Here is a 22500-nt window from a genome sequence, read left to right on the forward strand (position 1 = left end):
GTAACCTGAACCCGGGATATAAAAACTACAAAGTTAGATTTAAGTCTAGTTGATTTGGATTCTGCACACAGTGTGAGCGTTTAACGTATGCGTGAATGAGAGAATGTGATGATATTCAGAGTGTACGTGTGACGCTAACACTATATCATGTCTCTCAGGGCTACTTAATACTTCTGTTGACAGCTTGAAAAAGTGACATTTAAACACACACACACACACACACACACACACACACAGAGCTTATGTAAGTCCTATCATAACCTACTACACAGCTTTATCCACCACTGTATAGCAGAATTACTGTATAGCAGAATCAAAAAAATTATGGCACATTGATTTGAAGATCTGTATGATTTTGGTGCCGAAATATAATCAGTGGTTTTGTATGTAAAAAACAAAAATGGTGGTGAGGTGGTGGGGTTAATGAGGTGGAATTCAGCCACCGGCTCCCGCTGATGGGAGATGAGAGAGAGAGAGAGAGAGAGAGAGAGAGAGAGAAATCTGACAAGCCTTCGACCTTTTTAAAGCTTCTGTTTAACACGCTTACAAACCACAAGGAGTGGGAGAGAGAGAGAGAGAGAGAGAGAGAGAGAGAGAGAGCGGGGGGATGAAGTTCAATAATAGCCAGATTGAGAGTTTTTAATCACATCAGAGGCTTAGCACTACAAAGCATTTCTTCAGAAAATTCCAGAGACTACAACGTGTCATGAAAGTCGAGCCACAAATCCCAAGTCGATTCGTAGATCTATAACTCAGATGTCATGTGGATGATGTTAATATATTGAGATCGATTCGTTCATAAATGTCGCACTTCATTGTTTTTCGTCTGTAGATCTGTAAAGGTTTGGAGCCATCTAAAATATCTATATAGAGAGTAGAATATCAGACACGTGTCATCCGCTAACGATTCACCGGTGTGAATGAATCGGAATCAGTTTTCACAATACACAAATACATTGTTGTTTTAACGCTAACTCCAACACAGACCAATCGAAGCGCTACAATTCAAAGTTTTTGATTAAAAAGTATAAATGCTTTTTAAACATTGATGTATCATCGTATTCTTTAACATTCACCTTAATCAGTAACTAGCTGACTAGCTAACTAGCATGAAGTAATGAAATTAGCGTTGTAGGCAATAATAATGCTAGGTACAGCTACAGTTTGAGGCGTTTGAATGTAAGTCTCAACGATTGTAGCTTGCTGTGTAAACTTTCTGTGTGCTAACTAGCTAACCAAATTAAACACAGTTCTGATATAGACAGCATGCTAACTTGCTAGCTGAGTAAAAAAATGAGTTACTCCAGTTGCTTGCTATCTATATATATATATATATATACAAAGCTACTTGATGAATGTGTTTACAATGTTTATACTTTTTAAAATAATACTGATATATTTACACGGTTTTCTTTCAAACCACTTTAAAGCAATGAATTCTGGGTAAATTCTGCTCCATCAGCCAGTCCTCCAGTCCCACCAAGTGCGCAAACGAATGGAGTTCACATGATATGATACAGTAATGGAACAGCCCTTAAGATGGCATCCAAGGTAAAATAGTGAGGAGAAGATGATGAGGGTGCATCAAAAAGACAGTAAAGTCTTTCTATTTCTCTCTCTCTCTCTCTCTCTCTCTCAATCTCTCTCTCTCTCTCTCTCTCTCTCTCTCTCTCAATCTCTCTCTCTGTGTCTCTCACTGTCTTAACCTTCTGCTCTCTGCGGTAACTCTCAGTGCTATTTCTCTTACTGCTATTGCATTACGTTGCCTCAGCACTTTGCTCTCCACACACACACACACACACACACACACACACACAAAAAGAGTAAAGGCTAACAGAAAGAGAGACAGAAATAGATAGAAAGGATCTGCAAAGCAACCAACATCCTCCAGCAAATAAATAAGGAGATATAATTAGATGGGAAGCTAGAGGACACAACAAAGTCACACATACACACACATACACACACCGCCATCATCATCATGCCTCAAAGCTGAATTCTATAAAGCACACTTAATTTTAGCAAGCTGCTGCATTCTGTCACACAGTAAAAATTGTTTTGCTAACCTTATGACTAGCCATGTAGCGTCAAATGAAGAGCAAGAGTGGTAACTTTAGTGCTAGCTTAGCTAATCACTAAACTGATTAATGCTGCAGCTAATGAGAGCCAGCTAATCTGGATAAACTATTATGTTTCATTAAACCAGGACTTTATGAAGTTATGATTTTGAGACATGATGTTTCTGGAGTGTTATGCTGAGGAATCCTCAGTGTTATGCTGAGGATTTTCTAATCCTCCAGCGCTAGCCAAGAGTCTTCAGAGACAATTCAACAAATTTAGCATCGTATTCCACCCTCCAGACCAAGATGTGTATATATTGATTTGGTTTAAAAGCATAAGACAGGGATAGCCTTGCGTGTTAGGTCTGATAATGTGCCATTAATGCACTGCAAATTTCCTTTTAGAGACTGAAACCTAACACGTGACAGAACGCTGAGGTGCGAAACAGAAAATTGATCGTTTATGTCAGACTGCATTTATACAGACACGTTTGCTTCTAAAAATGTAACGTTAGCTGTAGTGACTGAGAGTTGAGCAACTTACCTGAAGAGTGCTAACTAGACAGCTAGCTGTAATGTTTCTGTCTCAGATAGGTTAGCTAGCTGACGTCCAGAACCAGAATTCCTGGATTTGTATATCCATCTATGATTGAGTTATATTAAAATTGTTAAACTTTTTATATTTTAGTGGCTTCACATTCTTTCAAGGATTCAAATATCAGCTTTTTTTTACTTCATGTGAAACTTCATGGATCAAATCAGGACCTTATTTTTTCCGTTACAGATTAAGTTTACTGGAAAAAAGATTTTTCCAGATTAAGTTAACTGGAAAAAACTCACATTTTATATTAAGACGATCTCCAATAAGCTTTTACGTATTTTGTTATTGGTTAAAATTAAACAATCTTTTGCTTCAGTGATGCCCCCTAGTGGTCCTGAAAATAATCTACAGTGTAAAACACACGAGGGAGGGGGGGGGGGGGACGGTGGCTTAGTGGTTAGCATGTTTGCCTCACACCTCCAGGGTTGGGGGTTTGATTCCCAAGTCCGCCTTGTGTGTGTGGAGTTTGCATGTTCTCCCCGTGCCTCGGGGGTTTCCTCCGGGTACTCCGGTTTCCTCCCCCGGTTCAAAGACATGCATGGTAGGTTGATTGGCATCTCTGGAAAATTGTCCGTAGTGTGTGAGTGCGTGAGTGAATGAGTGAATGTGATGGTTTGGCACTCCAGGAAAATTCTGTTTTCTCATTTTTAATATGCCGGTTATTCTGCTTGTTTATTTGTTTGTTTTTCAGTCATGGTTTCAGTTTATTTGACCTGGTAGAACTAATTTTAACCTAGTAACTTTTATTATGTTTAAAAGAAAAGAAAATCTATACATTTAACACGTTTTAAATATTTAACGTACACTCTTGTGTAATTGTGTTTCTATTTAGAGATCACTTTGCCTGTTGCATCCTGTTGCTAACAAACCTTTCATAGTTTACCTCATGTTAGCTTCAGGAAGGTGTCATCTGTCTAATGAGCATTAATCACTAAATGTAATATTTAAGTCAGAATGTCAACAAGAACTCTAGGATGAGTCAAGTTTGGTCTGAGAAGACTCCAGGTCCTTCCTCCAGGTTCAGCATTCAGTCCAGGTGGAGGGCTGGACCTTGATCAAAGGGACAGAGGCATGGAGTCATGGAGTGCAGGTGTGTTTAGATCTTATACCAGATTGAGACGCTGGATGTACGGCATGAGAAGAAGAGTCTCTGTAATCTCTCTCTTGTAGAGTGTCATCTCTGGTATGCATCACTGGTCTCAGAGCAGATACAATAATGTCCCTGTTCATCTTCAAACATGAAAGATTCTGATTTTCTTTTCATGCTGAGACTCCAGGGGCAATAATGTCCCTAATACTTGTTTTAGGTCTCAATCTAGAGACAGAAATGTTTTTTTACAGACAGAGTATTAGTGCTTCTTTCAAGGGACAAGGGGGCGTGGCTTCTGGAAGAGTTCAAAAGACATGTACAAAAAAATAGACACTCTCTCTCTCTATCTCTCTCGGTCTCTCTCTCTCAGTCTCTCTCTCTCTCTCTCTCTCTCTGTCTCTCTCTCTCTCAGTCTCTCTCTCTGTTTCTCTCTCTCGAAGTCTCTCTCTCTCTCGGTCTCTCTCTCTCAGTTTCTCTCTCAGTCTCTCTCTCAGTTTCTCTCTCTCTCTCTCTCTCTCTCTCTCTCTCTCTCTCTCAGTCTCTCTCTCTCAGTTTCTCTCTCTCTCTCTCTCTCTCTCTCTCTCAGTTTCTCTCTCTCTCAGTCTCTCTCTCTCAGTTTCTCTCTCTCTCTCTCTCTCTCTCTCTCTCTCTCTCTCTCTCAGTCTCTCTCTGTCTCTCTCTCTCTCTCTCTCTCAGTTTCTCTCTGTCTCAGTCTCTCTCTCTCAATCTCTCTCTCTCTCTCTCTCTCTCTCTCTCTCTCTCTCTCTCTCTCCCTCTCTCTCAGTCTCTCTCTCTCAGTTTCTCTCTCTCTCTCTCTCTCTCTCTCTCCCTCTCTCTCTCTCTCAGTCTCTCTCTCTCTCTCCCTTTTATCTTTTTTTTATCTATTATTTTTATTGCATATGCCCTCTGCCATTTTTTCGTGCCCCGCTAGGGGGCATGCTTCACAGTTGTACTCCTCCTGAGCTAAATAACACAACAATGAAATGTATACTGTGAAATCTTGTCGATCAGGCAAGACATGCTTGGTATGTAAATTATAAAACAAGAATGTGTCTGACAATATAATAAACACACACACACACACACACACACACACACACACACACACACACACACATACACACAAACACACACACACAAACACACACATACTGCAACCTTTTTTTTGCCCGACGCTGATGTTCAGCTGTAGTTTACTTTCGCTTCCCCAAACACAAGGTTACCAGATTGGGAGATAGTGTGTATTATATGTCCTTTAACATGAGAAATATCAACTCATTCACAGTATATTGTATGATGTATTACTACATAATCTAACACAAATAAATTTAACTCATATTTTTAAATGAAATCAAAAGATAAAATTGTTTATTTAACGGTTGAAGATTTTTCTTAGGCAACGTTTATGTATCATCTGTGGAAGGAGTCTCCAATGTCAGAACTTTGTAACACTAATTTGAACAGAAAATACTAAATCAGCAGGTAATCCAATCATATTGTGGGTAATGTAGAAACCCCAAAGAAACCAGTGCAAGAATTTTTAAACCAAAGATCTCAGTAATCACAGTGAGGTGTTTCAGCAACATCTGGCAACCTTCCGGTTGGTCGGCAGTTAAATGACAGCGCGAGCAGTAAGAGTTGTTCCCTATATCTCTACTGCACGACTTAATCATGTCGCTCCCACGACAGCTGAGAGATGAAAGGTAATGAAAGCTCTTTTTTTTTGGCGCAGGAAAAGTTAAAGAGTAATATAAAGAGTAATACTAAGTGGAGAAATAATCTCCTTCTCCTCGTTCTTTGCTTTTCATTCCGTTTTAATTCCTCAGTGATTTTGAGCAACTGCCACACAACGTCCCCGTGAGCGCCACCATCGCAGACGTCGACGAGAAAAAGGGTTTTATTGTCTACTATGTGAGTCTTTGTCCTGTTTATCTCAATTACATACATAGGTTTAGATCAATTTCATCATGTCATTGTGTTTGTCTCATGGTTTTCTGAGTAAATCCTGTAAAAAACCCCCCTGGAAACTCCAGCACAGTTTGGTGCTTTTACTCTTCTGCATCAAACTTACAAACTTTATGTTTACACTGTTGGAGGGAATAAAAAAAGTGAGAACTTTAATATGTCTTATTAATTTAAGTCTAATGCTTTAATAATATCGTTATGCTCTTTAATATCACTCTGTAAACCAGCGGTGTCCAATCTTATCCCACAGGAAAGGGCCGGTGTGGGTGCAGGTTTTCAATCCAACCAAGTAGAAGCGACACCAGAGTCTACTAAAAGCCAAGAACGTCTGATTAAACAGGTGGAATCAGGTGTGCCGTCTGTTTGGTTGGAATGAAAACCTGCACCCACACCGGCCCTTTGTGGATAAGATTGGACACCGCTGCTGTAAACCGTCCAAATGGTTCAGCGATCTAGACGTGCCAGGTCTTTACAAGTCTGATGGTCTCTGTTCTACACACTTCAGTATTTATTGTTTCTGCACTTCTAGTGAGAAAAACAACAATTTGATTTGCCAGATACATCCTGGGTCCGTAACACAATTACAAATGTGTGGGTTTGTGGAAAAGATATTTATTAGATCTTATCATCCTATATATAATGGATTATATTGGAAACCACTAGGCTCATTCTCATGAGGAAGTGGAAGGAAGGCATATTTCTGAAGGTTCTTTAGCAGTTTAGGATTTGTCCAAGTGTTGAAATCAGCATTCTGGTGGTTGTAGTAGAAGCAGCAGAAGTGGTACATGGCCCTTAAGACCTGCAGGTTTTAGCAGATTTTCTCACAGGTACCGTCACCACGTCCTTTGTGACATTTATGATCATAATGAACTAGATCTTTTGTTCTCCGTGAACAATGTACTTGTACGCATCCTTTTCTCACCTCAAACCATATTCCAGTTAAACCCTTCGTAGTTTGTCAGACTGCACTGGTCTGTTTTCATTTCAGCCAAAATGAAGCAATACTTACAGTAGCAGTAATGTAAAGACCAAGGCCAAGTGAATATATAACTTAAATCAAGTGTAGTTCTGCTTTTAGGAACCAACACTTGCATGTGACCTGGAAGTCCACTGGTCTATGATTTGTGACCTGGAAAATTCTTTTTTGTTTAATGCCCAATTTTCTCTGGTAGCGCTTTGTAATCGAGGTGAAGACTAAAGGAGGCAGTAAGTACCTGATCTATCGCAGGTATAGTGAGTTCTACACCCTGCATCAGAACCTGGAGCAGAAGTTCTCCCCAGAGTCTGCGTCAGGACCCTACACCGTTACACTGCCCACTCTACCAGGTCAGTGCCTCTTTTTACTGAGAGATGATGGACACACTTTAACCACCGGAGCTGCCAAATACTTCACTCATTTATCTTGGTCTTCAGGAAAACCCCATCTAGTACTTTATCACATGAAAGATCATTTTGTTTGATTAAACACAATATATTTCTGGTCCAAGTTATGTGAAGGTTGTTTTTACAGTAGGCAATTTGGAAATATTCATATCTAGATTTATTAAGGTATTATATGAGACTTGTGTGTGACAACAAAAAATACAAAAGAGTCAAGAATCCAATTTTTTTTCAGATTTTACTTCAAAAACAAACTAAAAAAAGAAACAGCTGTGACTAAAACTTACTGTACATCAGAGCTTGGCACAACAAAGCGTTCGTATGAGACCTTCTTATGAACTCATGAACACATGACCCCACTGGGGTCCACTCCGTTCCACGTTCGTCCGCAAACCGATGCAGTTTTCATCCTGCTTGGTATTCGCTTTCAGAATTGTTGGCCATTTTCACGTTGAGTCGATTGTTGTGTTGTGCTGAAATGCGCACCGACTGAATACAAATCTCGCTGAAGAACGTCTTTAGTCCTAACCAGACGACACAAATGTCTCAGTCCATCTCTATTACCACTGCCAGAAACCATTCTAATGGAATGGCAAAGACAGAGAGGCATCAGGCCCAGTCTCTTCACAGAGGGTAATTGCCAGACACATCAAATGATCCATGGCCCCAAATGTGATGCTGCTGCTGCATACAGTCCCTGGGAGGATATAGTTAAACAGCTCGCTGTCTAGGCCACAGAGGGAGAAAGAAAGGTGAAAGTAATTACCTCAGTAAACACGTTTGTCACCCTCTTTGCTGTGAAAGTCAGAATCTCTAAACGCCTTAGACACACCTAACCGAAAGCATATGTGGTCGTTAGTATACTTAAAAATATGTGTAGTGCTATATTTTTTTAGAAACTAAATTTCAAGGTCCAAAACTTTGTACCAAAAATTGTTTGACAGACACCCTTATCTGAAGCAACTTAGATTTTATACAACTGAGGGCCTTGCTCAGGGGTCCAGCATGTTGGATCTGGGATTCAAACCCACAACCTTCTGACTGGTAGGCTAATGCCTTAAGCACTAAGCTACCACATCCCCCAGCACATCCTCCATCATTTTACGGCATCTTTCACTCTTTTCCTGATGCTGCACATTCTGTTAAATACACTGTTTACACACGATAACATCTTAAACATAAACCCAGGACAGGATGTCATTCTATCACAGGGCAGAAAGAGACGGATGCTGTGGTAAAATATTTGGCAAAATCAACATTTTTCTTCCTTCTATAACTGCCGTACAAGTTAGCTCTGAAGAACGATCGCAGGACTCTAGATGACAATAGATGGATTTGCGCTAGCTGGGTTATGCTACGGAATACAATTACAGCAAGAAACGTTACCAGCTTAACTGGCCGAGCAGTGATGATCGTTCGATCCAAGCGAAGAAATGTTGAAATGAGATAATGGACCATGTTTCTCTCTCACCGTTTCACATCCTACGGCATTACATATAGATCCCCAGAACATAATTAGGATTATAGGAACCTGTCTATTAAAATGAGTCTATTAAAATGAACAGATGGGAGAGAAGCGCTAGCTGTTAATATAATGCTAAATTTGATTGCGCTTCAGAAGACGTCCTTCGGAATGATGAGCTGATCAGGACTCTGCCGGGAATCTCAGCAGTGCACCGATTAACGACGTGTGCCTCAAGGGAACATGTTAGGTCCAACAGGTTTTAAACAAATAGATAAACAATAAAACAATTTCCTGTGACATTTAAAGTGCTCCAGCCGAGGGGTGTAAATTTGAAGCAAGATATTATGCTGGCCTTGGGAAATTATTTGATTAGATTTTTGTTTTCCTTCATGAGAGAAATTATTTCTAGACCTTTATTGAGTTGAGGTGTTTTTTTTCTTTTTCGCTCCTGTGTGACTGCAGGCAAAGTGTATGTGGGCAACAAACAGGAAATAGCAGAAAACAGGATCCCGGAGCTCAACACATACATGAAGGTGAGGTTTATGTTGATCATTAACTTTTCTGAATGTTTTCTTTACACCTACAGCGCATTGCATAAGTATTGGCCTCCTTGTCTGAGGCCGTCCAGGGATGGGTGTCTTTAGTGTTGAGATCAGGTGACTCTTTAATTGCACACAAGTCGACTCCGTTCAGGATATTTACGTGACTTCTGATAATTGGTTTCACATCAATGCGGGTGAATACTAGATTTTGTTTAGATTCATAACATACAGTATAACCACGATTCAGTTCCAAGCTGTTCAAAGCTGAACGTTTGTTTATGCAAAGCACTGCATCCTCATATTCAGTAGAAAAAATAGACCTAGTCCCAGTTCCTCTTACTGATGTGTACTTCTTCTTTTGATGACACCATAAATCACTCTCTTTTTCTCATCTCTCTCTCTCTCGATCTCTCTCTCTCTCTCTCTCTCTCTCTCTCTCTCTCTCTCTCTCTCTCTCTCTCACTCTAGAGGTTGCTGTGTTTGCCTGTCTGGGTTCTTCTGGACGATCTGATCCGAATGTTTTTCTATCAGACGGAATACGACAGCCTTCAGGTCCCCAAAGCACTCCGGCGTCTTCGGCCCCCGACACGCAAAGTGTAAGATCACTTGTACATAACTTCACGATCCCAGCTGTCGGGATGGGGTTGTGTTGGTTACCTTAAATTCAGATAAAAAAACATTTCCTTATAGACTCATTCTACATTTATAGCATTTAGCAGACACCCTTATCCAGAGCAACATACATTTTTATCTCAATTTTATACAAATGAGCAATTGAGGGTTAAGGGCCTTGCTCAGGGGCCCAGCAGTGGCAGCATGGGAGACATAGGAATCAAACTCACAGCCTTCAACACCTTAAACACTAGGCTACCACATCCCTGGCATTCTAAATCAAATCTACTGTACAGAATGTCTGATTCTCAGTGCTGGGATTACGACCGCACTGAAAACCCTTGAATCTGCTTATTAAACACGTTACGTGTCTCCCGACTTCATACGTGACAGAACTGTAATGCGTTTCGTGTTAACGTTCAAATCTTTTCCATTTTTTCCCCCCTGAAACTAAGTAAATTTCAACAGCTATCTTCCTAGTTTTACACAAGCAACATCACATGCATCAGTGTCACATTCTAGATAAAACCTTCTCGTCCTTCTTCTTCTTGCATGATTCAGAACAAATAAAACCATAAAAACGAAACGGTCATGTGGAGCCAGGGGCGGTTTTAGAGGCGGGGCCACAGACGCCCTGGCCCATGCTGAAATCTGATTGGCCCCCGTTCCATCAATCGTCAACGAGAAGAGCAACCAGAGAATTTTTCACGACGAAAAAGTCATTAAGAACTTTACTGGCTCATAATTTTTTATTAGAACGTTCCTAACCCTAGGAAAAGGGAATGACTGTCGAAATGTATTTGCACCATACTGAGTAAATTATTTTGTGTGCTTGAATGTACCCTGTACTTGGCCCCTGAATGTAACATGTGGCCTCTTAATGGCCCCTGTTACAGAAAAATCCTAGAACCGCCACTGCATGGAGCAGGTCACATTAAAGATGGCCGTATGGAGGGAATATTGAGTGGATCGGATGATTACACTCCATATATGTACAGTAGTAGCTGAAGAAATACCGCAGCAGAACGAATCGTTAACAATGAGCACAATGTGCCACCGTTTGACTGAAAGACTTCAGTGCTCACTGCTCACAGAGGTGTCATATTCTCTGCACGCTCGCTTCACCGATCCATGCTCACTAATATCCTCGCAATCCATTTATTGTCCTTTCTGGCTATTTTTAATGCAGACGCTTATCACAGCGCTCTGGACGCTGACAGACGCTGACAGACATGCTTTAGGGTTTCACCCCAAAGACAGACATGCAGAACAAAGATTTAGGGTGAGAATAAAAACTGGATTTGGATAAATAAGAAAAAGCTTCCAGCCTGAACACACTCCTCTGGGTTCTTGATTTTCAGTGTCTCATGATTCGCTAAATATGGACGTTTTTTTGACAGTTATTTTAGGCTGCGTTCTGCTCATCTCTTTCTCTGTTGCACTTTTCAGAAAAACTGAGAAACAGCCCAAGACAGACCTGCTCTCTTCCCCCAGAGCCGAGGTACTGTAATTGTTTCCCTGGTAACTCTTTCTGTACTCCAAACCCATCCTCCACACACACACACACACACACAGTGTCAAAACTCTCGAAAGCATGTGGTTGTATGGTTACAACACGAACGTACGACTTGTGGAAGCAAATGCAATTGTTGTGCAATGAAGCTCCCACACACACACACACACACACACACACACACACACATACACACGTACACACGTACACACACACAAAGCGTGGGATTTATAGCCTCAGAACGTGATCAAAGGTTAAGAAAAAACAATCCTGCGCTACTCCTACACACACTCACACATGTGTGGGCCATGAGCTAAATCATCCTGTATGTTCTTTTGACCGTGTGTGTGTGTGTGTGTGTGTGTGGCAGCTGTTGTTAATCCTGATGAAATAGTTGTAATAGGATGTTGTGTTGTGCTAGAAGGCAGATGGTGTAATTCTAATCGCCCTCTTTTTTGCTTTTCTTTCTTCAGTGAAGGAGTGTTACATTTTTTTTCTCCTTCTTCCTGCTTTCTGGGTCACGAGGTCACTCTATCATTAGTTCCTGCCCCGCTCTATTTTCTACTTCTAATTTCCTTACACATCTCCTTCTCTCTCCCTCTCTTCATTTTTCTTTTTTTTTTCCTTTTTTGGCTTCCTCTCAGTATCAAACACGAACCCCCATCTCTCTCTCGTCTTTATCTTAATCCGCTCAATCTGGGTGTGTTTTCACGCTCGTGCTAATTGCTACCCAACGACCTCGACAAACTTCATACCTAAAACGCACACAAACACACACGTCAGCTGCAGATGTACAGTAGGCGGAGCGTGTGTATGTGTACAGTAAGCGTGTCTTCGAAGTAGACAAACGATAAGACGCGGATTGTTCGTCTTCCCGCAACAGAAATACTGTACATTCGTTTAGCTTGCGTTCGTGTGCCGTGACGGGCAGCTAACTACTGTATCCGTCTCCTGATGACACGCTGCAGACAGCATCACACAGGACGAGTGATATTTCATAATCCAGACTGTTTACCTGTGGAGCACGGTATTGTAATCAACACCTACTGACCAATCAGAATCCAGAACCGAACACCTTTTAATTTTCTCTCTCTCTCTCATTTCCTACCGCTTATCCGAACTACCTCGGGTCACTGGGAGCCTGTGCCTATCTCAGGCGTCATCGGGCATCAAGGCAGGATACACCCTGGATGGAGTGCCAACCCATCGCAAGGCACACACACACACTCTCATTCACTCACACAATCACACACTACGGACAATTTTCCAGAGATGCCAATCAACCTACCATGCATGTCTTTGGACCGGGGGAGGAAACCGGAGTACCCGGAGGAAACCCCCGAGGCACAGGGAGAACATGCAAACTTAACACACACAAGGCGGAGGTGGGAATCGAACCCCCAACCCTGGAGGTGTGAGGCGAACGTGCTAACCACTAAGCCACCATGCCTCCTTTTAATTTTTAGTGGACAAAAATTTTTTTCATTAATAAGCTGAACTATTTCCATCAGGTTCGTTTTGCTTGACGTGTGTGTGTGTGTGTGTTGCACTTTTGTGTGCTTGAATTCTGAGCTGAATAAAAAACAGGCCCATCACGTTAAGCCCTGAGAGCAAGACGGAAATACGATTTCACGCCACTCCTCTGCTGGACGTGCCGCAGTCACACAGATAAAAGCTCTTCCAGAAAGAAGAATTACGGAGATATCAGACGCTCCGTAATGGAGGCTGATCCTATTAAGCTGGTGTAGTTTATAACCTGGAAGTTTAAGCACACTCAGAGTCCGTGCCGAACATCCAGCGAGTTTTCTCGAAAGATACCTTTAACGTCTGAAAAGTTTCCTCAGGATCGTTCCGAAAGAAAAAGTGTTTTAATGTCAGCGTTTAGGAAAGAAACACTTCACGTCATGCAGCTAGTGGAAAATCTCCCACATCACTAACTCAGCTTATTTTTTTTTTATTTGTTCCATTTAAGACTTTTTCATTCAGTAAAATCTCTGCCCCGTGTAACATTTAGCTCGCTAGCGTAACATGAGGAACTTGCTAGCTAGCTTTGTGTCTCAGAGCTAAGTCGAAGTTCGAAAGGTTTCTGCAGTTTCGGTGAGGAGACGAGCGTCACATGCTGGGTGAGATACGTACGACGAGACGCCGAGCTGTGGCTAAAACTAATACTCAGAAGTTAGCGTTACTGAAACTGGGATCCCCTGGGATGTGTTAATTACAGAAGCAGTTAACAATAAACCAGCAGCTGAGTGCCAGGGCGCCAACGGTGCTGGGGTTTAATGCTCTTAATCACAAGGGCAGAATTTTAGACACTGAGATCTTAGTTAACTAGAAAATACATGAAGTTTAGAGTTAGTGTGAAGGACAGAGAGGTAGAAGTCCATCAGGTGTTCCTCTCTCTCTCTCTCTCTCTCTCTCTCTCTCTGTTGGGGTGTTTGGATATGTTTGCTGTAATAGATTAGAAACCTGCTTAGCTTTAAAACTTCAGCATCACTCATTAGTCATCAGCCACGCTGAAGTCCGAGTCTGAGTGTGTTCGACAGTTACGTGACCAGAATGTCGCGCAAATGATTTGTAACGTTGATAATTGAGCATTAATAACCTCGGCTCTACGGGGATCGGCTTTAAAGTGTCGTGTCAGTGCCCCAGGGCTGTGATTCATCTCCTCATCTCAGCTCGAGTCCTCTGGGGAACGCCTGAAAGCGAAGTGTGTCAGTTCATTTAACCAGAGGAGCACATCTCCTTCTTCCCCACTGACTCGTCCACGTGTTAATGAGCTTCTTTAGCAGGTCGGTGGCCGCGTAATTGGAAGCGCAGCCTTTATTATTTCTTTCTTTTTTTTTTGGACAGAGTCTAAAGTTAGTTGCTCTCTCTCTCTCTCTGTGTCTCTCTCTCTCTTTAACCTTCTGTCTCTCTCTCTCTCTCTCACTCTCTCTCTCTATCTTTCTCTCTCACTCTCTCTCTCTATCTTTCTGTTTCTCGCTCTCTCTTTATTTTTCTTTCTCTCTCTCTCTTTATCTTTCTCTCTCTCTCTCTCTCTCTCTTTATCTTTCTGTCTGTCTCTCTCTCTCTCTCTCTCTCTCTCTCTCTCTCCCTCTTTATCTTTCTGTCTCTCTCTCTCTTTATCTTTCTGTCTCTCTCTTTATCTCTCTCTCTCTCTCTCTCTCTCTCTCTCTCTCTCTCTCTCTCTTTATCTTTCTCTCTCTCTCTCTTTATCTTTCTGTCTCTCTCTCTTTATCTTTCTGTCTCTCTCTTTATCTTTCTCTCTCTCTCTCTTTCTTTATCTCTCTCTCTCTCTTTATCTTTCTGTCTCTCTCTCTCTCTCTCTCTCTCTCTCTCTCTCTCTTTATCTTTCTCTCTCTCTCTTTATCTTTCTCTCTCTCTCTCTTTATCTTTCTGTCTCTCTCTCTCTCTCTCTCTCTCTCTCTCTCTCTCTCTCTCTCTCTCTCTCTATCTATATCTATCTCTCTCTCTCTCTCTCTCTCTCTCTCTCTCTCTCTCTCTCTCTCTCTCTCTCTCTCTCTCTCTCTCTCTCTCTATGGCCCTAAATGCATCGGAAGTCATGAGAGCGAGAGAAATGAACAGGACACATGGGTCCTATGACTCGAGGGCACACTGGCATGTTTACGACCGAGTCAACAAAGTTTCCAGCCGGTGTTCTCATGCTGACTGTCCTGGATTTCAGACCTCCAACCAGATAAAATGTCCCCTCAACTCAGGAAAAGTGTCCTTAACCCCAAAAAACATGTCAGAACAGTAACTTTAATATACTAGTGTTATTATAAATAAATATATAATATAGTGCTAATCCTAAAAAGCTAATTTGTGACTCTAACGTTGAACGTTCTGTACAAATGAATAAGACACGTATGTTAGATTTAACGTACTGTACCACAGCGAGCTGTATGTAGCATTAACACGGAGACGTCACTGGTACTGCGACGCTAACACCACAGCGCTGGAACATCACAGGCTTGAATCTTACTCAGGTGGTCCATTTAAGCAGTGATGGGAGAGATGTTGCTCTCAGCTAAGCCTCCTAAATTTTGAGTTATTTGTGTAGCTTAGCGGCTTGCTATTCCATCTGCATGTATAATGTTTTATTTTTAGCTTGCATTTTAGCGTGTTGTATAACTGGTTTTTGGGGATTAGTTACAATTCGAGTGTTTGTGTGTGTATATGTGTGTGTGTGTGTGTGTGTGTGTGGGGCAAAGTGCTTAACAAACCACTGAACATCACTCAGTGTCAATCTCCTAATGGTTTAGCCCGAGCAGGTGTGGTTATGAATACTGATGCACGTCGTCCTGCTCTCCACGGAGCGGGATCGATACCCCCCCCGACCCGGGCTCCTTTATGCTAATCTCCAATCAATGCGTCTTAAAATACTCCGTCTGTGCAAACTTGAATTAGCACTGCAGCTAAAGGGCGAAGCGCTAGACCGAACGGAATCGACACCAAACTTTTTACAAATCTGAAGGATCTGTTTATTTGTAATGTTACCGAGAAGCTTCACCAGACGCAACTTTCTGCGTAACGCGTGAAGCAAACCTCCTGTTCGGCTGCGTTCTGTGAGATTTAGTACTAGGAAAAGAGGAACGGTGAACTTCCTGTTAATCACAGATGACAAAATGAGTATTAATCAGTCAGAATTTTTCGCTTGGCTCCGTTTCTGTTCCTGCGCTTCAGCCGCTAGACTCCTGCTTTATAACAAAGCGGAAGTGAAGACCATGAACTAGCTTCGCTAATTAGTAAGGATGCTGCGGACAAAAGAGTTTTTAACATTGTGTAAGAATCTTTCGTTGTCGTCAATGGAAAGGTCTCACACTCTTATTTAAAGTAAGACACATTAAATCTGTTTAGTTGGTGTGTCGTAGCTGTTGTTACTATAGAAACAGCAACATTAATGCTGTATAAACACAATCCGACCAATCAGAGTGCAGGATTTAGTAGCATTGCGTTTAGAAAGACATTTAGACGCTTGAAGCTGTTGCTTCCATTTCTTTTTAGTGTTCAGTTCCACACCACTAGACTGGAGCCCACAGTTTGCAGGGCATTATGGGAAATCGCAGCTCTACTGATTAGCAAGGCTACAAACTGGTGCAGGTCCACTGGACTTATTCACTATAATGAACTGAGAAGTTGTGCACTGCCGAGTTGTACAACCCTGAGTTGTGTGTTGCAGAATTGTACAACCCTGAGTTGTGTAACACAGAGCCATGTATTGCAGAGTTGTGTAACACGGTCGGTTAATACGGAGGTGTGTTTTGCACGCCTTCGCTCTAATGAACTGAGCACAAGCTTTTAACACTGCTGCTGTGTCTCCATACAAGTACTGCCCACAAAAACACACACACACACACACACACACACACACACACACACACACACACACACACACACACACACAGAGTTTAATTGCCAACACATAATTAGCTGATAGCATGTTACAGTGTCTCACCTACTCACTCTCACTCTGGCAAACAAAGCAACAAAGCTTCTTTACACACACACACACACACACACACACACACACACACACACACACACACAGACAAACACACACACAAACACACACACACATGCTGCTTTTCAGCTTCACTGTGTGTACAGCTCTCTGACTATACACTCTCTTTATGATACACTTTTATTTGCTCTCTCTCTATCTCTTTCTCCCGCTCAAGCACACACACACACACACACACGCTGCTTTTCAGCTTTGCTGTGCTTACAGCTCTCTCACTATACACTCTCTTTATGATTTACACTTTTATTTGCTCTCTTTCTCTTACTCTCACTCTCTTTCTCTCTCTCACACACACAAACACATATACAGAGAGAAAGAATAAAAGTGTATAATAAGGAGAATGTATAGTGAGAGAGCTGTAAGCTTAAAAGCAGCATGAGCGTGGTGTGTGTGTTCGCGTGTGCGCGCGCGCGTGTGTGTGTGTGTGTGTGTGTGTGTGTGTGTGGGTATTGATTTACCCATGTTGAGTGTCTTGATGCACATTAAAGGCAAACACACACACACACACACAACTGTAAGAAGATGCTTTAAACACTCTTGCAGTGGTCTCTATCTGTTTCGCTGTCTCTACACACACACACACACACACACACACTGTTTGAATGAGGCTGCATGCTGTAGATTTCAAACACACTCAGTATTACACTCTTTTACTCGTTTGTCTTTTACCTCATTTTTTCTCACTCTTTCTCTCCATTCTTTCACTCGTTCGTTCACTCACTCACTTACTCAGAAAGTTGGAACAAGATTGCCATCTTACCTCGTGTGTCCTCACAATGCTGTCCTCTTGGTGCTTGGGTATATATAATGTGTGTGTGTGTGTGTGTGTGTGTGTGTTTGTTTGTGTGTGTTCAGGCCTTGTTTGACTTCAATGGGAACGGGCGCCTGGAGCTGAGCCTGAAGATGGGAGAGGTGATCTTTCTCCTGCGCAGAGTCAACGCCGACTGGCTAGAGGTGAGCTGAAGGAGGGAGAGGGAACGAGGGACGGAGAAAGAGAGAGTATGGAATGGAGAGAGAGTGAGAGAGAGAGGGAGGGGAAGGGAGGAGAGTTTGTTGGGAGAGAGAGAGTGAGAGATTGCGTCTGTGAGTGTGAGAGGGAAAACTACACAAGCCTCTGATGGAAGGAGAGATAGATGATGGAGAGAAAGAAACAGGAAAAGTGGTGGAGAGGCTAGACAGCAGAGAGAGGCATGGACATGCAGCAGAGGGACTGAGAGAGAAAGCGAGGGAGCCGAGAGGACGAGTGCGCAGGTGTTTGGTGTGGGAGTGTGTAGTGGGCATATCCACCACACACAGTTACAGTTGTGCAATTGTGCAATTTAAAAAATAATAAAAATAGATATATGTGTTGAAGCCACAGCTAGTCAGGAGCACAGAGTTCAAAATCAAACTCCAGGTGGAAAAGCATGAAACGTGAAAAGCATGAAACAGTTTTGAAATGTCTGTTAAAGATACAGTCTGTTATAGATACAGTCTGTTATAGATATAGTCTGTTATACTATAGATACAGTCTGTTATAGATACAGTCTGTTATAGATATAGTCTGTTATACTATAGATACAGTCTGTTATACTATAGATACAGTCTGTTATACTATAGATACAGTCTGTTATAGATACAGTCTGTTATACTATAGATACAGTCTGTTATACTATAGATACAGTCTGTTATAGATACAGTCTGTTATACTATAGATACAGTCTGTTATAGATACAGTCTGTTATACTATAGATACAGTCTGTTATAGATACAGTCTGTTATACTATAGATACAGTCTGTTATACTATAGATACAGTCTGTTATACTATAGATACAGTACAGTCTGTTATACTATAGATACAGTCTGTTATAGATACAGTCTGTTATACTATAGATACAGTACAGTCTGTTATACTATAGATACAGTCTGTTATAGATACAGTCTGTTATACTATAGATACAGTCTGTTATACTATAGATACAGTACAGTCTGTTATACTATAGATACAGTCTGTTATAGATACAGTCTGTTATACTATAGATACAGTACAGTCTGTTATACTATAGATACAGTCTGTTATAGATACAGTCTGTTATAGATACAGTCTGTTATACTATAGATACAGTCTGTTATAGATACAGTGTGTTATACTATAGATACAGTCTGTTATAGATATAGTCTGTTATACTATAGATACAGTCTGTTATAGATACAGTCTGTTATACTATAGATACAGTCTGTTATAGATATAGTCTGTTATACTATAGATACAGTCTGTTATACTATAGATACAGTCTGTTATACTATAGATACAGTCTGTTATAGATACAGTCTGTTATACTATAGATACAGTCTGTTATACTATAGATACAGTCTGTTATAGATACAGTCTGTTATACTATAGATACAGTCTGTTATACTATAGATACAGTCTGTTATAGATACAGTCTGTTATACTATAGATACAGTCTGTTATAGATACAGTCTGTTATACTATAGATACAGTCTGTTATACTATAGATACAGTCTGTTATACTATAGATACAGTACAGTCTGTTATACTATAGATACAGTCTGTTATAGATACAGTCTGTTATAGATACAGTCTGTTATACTATAGATACAGTCTGTTATAGATACAGTCTGTTATAGATACAGTCTGTTATACTATAGATACAGTCTGTTATAGATACAGTCTGTTATAGATACAGTCTGTTATACTATAGATACAGTCTGTTATACTATAGATACAGTCTGTTATACTATAGATACAGTACAGTCTGTTATACTATAGATACAGTCTGTTATAGATACAGTCTGTTATAGATACAGTCTGTTATACTATAGATACAGTCTGTTATAGATACAGTGTGTTATACTATAGATACAGTCTGTTATAGATATAGTCTGTTATACTATAGATACAGTCTGTTATAGATACAGTCTGTTATACTATAGATACAGTCTGTTATAGATACAGTCTGTTATACTATAGATACAGTCTGTTATACTATAGATACAGTCTGTTATACTATAGATACAGTCTGTTATAGATACAGTCTGTTATACTATAGATACAGTCTGTTATAGATACAGTCTGTTATACTATAGATACAGTCTGTTATACTATAGATACAGTCTGTTATACTATAGATACAGTACAGTCTGTTATACTATAGATACAGTCTGTTATAGATACAGTCTGTTATAGATACAGTCTGTTATACTATAGATACAGTCTGTTATAGATACAGTGTGTTATACTATAGATACAGTCTGTTATAGATATAGTCTGTTATACTATAGATACAGTCTGTTATAGATACAGTCTGTTATACTATAGATACAGTCTGTTATAGATACAGTCTGTTATAGATACAGTCTGTTATACTATAGATACAGTCTGTTATACTATAGATACAGTCTGTTATACTATAGATACAGTCTGTTATACTATAGATACAGTCTGTTATAGATACAGTCTGTTATACTATAGATACAGTCTGTTATACTATAGATACAGTCTGTTATACTATAGATACAGTCTGTTATACTATAGATACAGTCTGTTATACTATAGATACAGTGTGTTATACTATAGATACAGTCTGTTATAGATACAGTCTGTTATACTATAGATACAGTCTGTTATACTATAGATACAGTCTGTTATAGATACAGTCTGTTATACTATAGATACAGTCTGTTATACTATAGATACAGTCTGTTATAGATACAGTCTGTTATACAGTCTGTTATAGATACAGTCTGTTATACAGTCTGTTATAGACACAGTCTGTTATAGATAAAGTCCTTGAAGATTGTGTTTTGTTTATAGGACCAGTTTGAGACGACTTGGGGACATGGTGAATTTTTTACACTGGAATCAGCCAGTATAAGATTATCAGCTAATGTTCTCACACAGGCTGTGGCATTCACACGATACTATACAGGGGTCAAAACATTCGCTAAACAATTACACCACCACCAACACTCTCCACACCATTACACCACCACCACCAACACTCTCCACACCATTACACCACCACCAGCAACACTCTCCACACCATTACACCACCACCACCAACACTCTCCACACCATTACACCACCACCACCAACACTCTCCACACCATTACACCACCACCACCAACACTCTCCACACCATTACACCACCACCACCAACACTCTCCACACCATTACACCACCACCACCAACACTCTCCACACCATTACACCACCACCAACAACACTCTCCACACCATTACACCACCACCACCAACACTCTCCACACCATTACACCACCAGCACCAACACTCTCCACACCATTACACCACCACCAACAACACTATCCACACCATTACACCACCAACAACAACACTCTCCACACCATTACACCACCACCAACAACACTCTCCACACCATTACACCACCACCAACAACACTCTCCACACCATTACACCACCACCAACAACACTATCCACACCATTACACCACCAACAACAACACTCTCCACACCATTACACCACCACCAACAACACTATCCACACCATTACACCACCAACAACAACACTCTCCACACCATTACACCACCACCACCAACACTCTCCACACCATTACACCACCACCAACAACACTCTCCACACCATTACACCACCACCACCAACACTCTCCACACCATTACACCACCAGCACCAACACTCTCCACACCATTACACCACCAACAACAACACTCTCCACACCATTACACCACCAGCACCCAGAACTGCTAACACTCTCCTCACCATTACACCACCAGCACCAACACTCTCCACACCATTACACCACCACCAACAACACTCTCCAAACCATTACACCACCACCAACAACACTCTCCACACCATTACACCACCAACAACAACACTCTCCACACCATTACACCACCATCAACAACACTCTCCACACCATTACACCACCAGCACCCAGAACTGCTAACACTCTCCTAACCATTACACCACCACCACCAACACTCTCCACACCATTACACCACCAACAACAACACTCTCCACACCATTACACCACCACCACCAACACTCTCCACACCATTACACCACCACCAACAACACTCTCCACACCATTACACCACCACCACCAACACTCTCCACACCATTACACCACCAGCACCAACACTCTCCACACCATTACACCACCAACAACAACACTCTCCACACCATTACACCACCAGCACCCAGAACTGCTAACACTCTCCTCACCATTACACCACCAGCACCAACACTCTCCACACCATTACACCACCACCAACAACACTCTCCAAACCATTACACCACCACCAACAACACTCTCCACACCATTACACCACCAACAACAACACTCTCCACACCATTACACCACCATCAACAACACTCTCCACACCATTACACCACCAGCACCCAGAACTGCTAACACTCTCCTCACCATTACACCACCACCACCAACACTCTCCACACCATTACACCACCACACTGAACTGCTAACACTCCCCACACCATTACACAACCACACTGACCTGCTAACACTCCCCACACCATTACACAACCACACTGACCTGCTAACACTCCCCACACCATTACACCACCACAGTGACCTGCTAACACTCCCCACACCATTACACCGCCACACTGACCTGCTAACACTCCCCACACCATTACACAACCACCAACACCCTGCTAATGTTCTCCACACTTTAAACCACCACCCTGAAGTGGCACAAGACAGGTTGTGTCCATGGATTC

At 41.4% G+C, this 22500-nt stretch overlaps 2 protein-coding genes across 2 annotated transcripts in view; one reads left to right on the forward strand and one right to left on the reverse strand.

The window, feature by feature from the left end:
* Positions 1–17647, reverse strand: part of pvalb7 (parvalbumin 7) — a 22151-nt gene extending 4504 nt beyond the window's left edge. The window contains exon 1 of the mRNA XM_060858997.1: positions 17513–17647. The gene's annotated coding sequence lies outside the window, so the exon portion shown is untranslated. The remainder of the gene's footprint in view (positions 1–17512) is intronic.
* ncf4 (neutrophil cytosolic factor 4) overlaps positions 5325–22500 on the forward strand; it is a 21628-nt gene continuing 4452 nt past the window's right edge. Inside the window, exons 1-7 of the mRNA XM_060858995.1 lie at positions 5325–5454; positions 5578–5662; positions 6889–7042; positions 9024–9094; positions 9572–9699; positions 11165–11216; positions 17608–17706. Coding sequence (XP_060714978.1) covers positions 5423–5454; positions 5578–5662; positions 6889–7042; positions 9024–9094; positions 9572–9699; positions 11165–11216; positions 17608–17706 — 621 coding nt within the window. The 5' untranslated portion in view covers positions 5325–5422. The remainder of the gene's footprint in view (positions 5455–5577; positions 5663–6888; positions 7043–9023; positions 9095–9571; positions 9700–11164; positions 11217–17607; positions 17707–22500) is intronic.

Source organism: Tachysurus vachellii, chromosome 23 (genome assembly GCF_030014155.1).
Source record: "Tachysurus vachellii isolate PV-2020 chromosome 23, HZAU_Pvac_v1, whole genome shotgun sequence".
In the NCBI taxonomy this organism is placed as follows: Eukaryota; Metazoa; Chordata; class Actinopteri; order Siluriformes; family Bagridae; genus Tachysurus; species Tachysurus vachellii.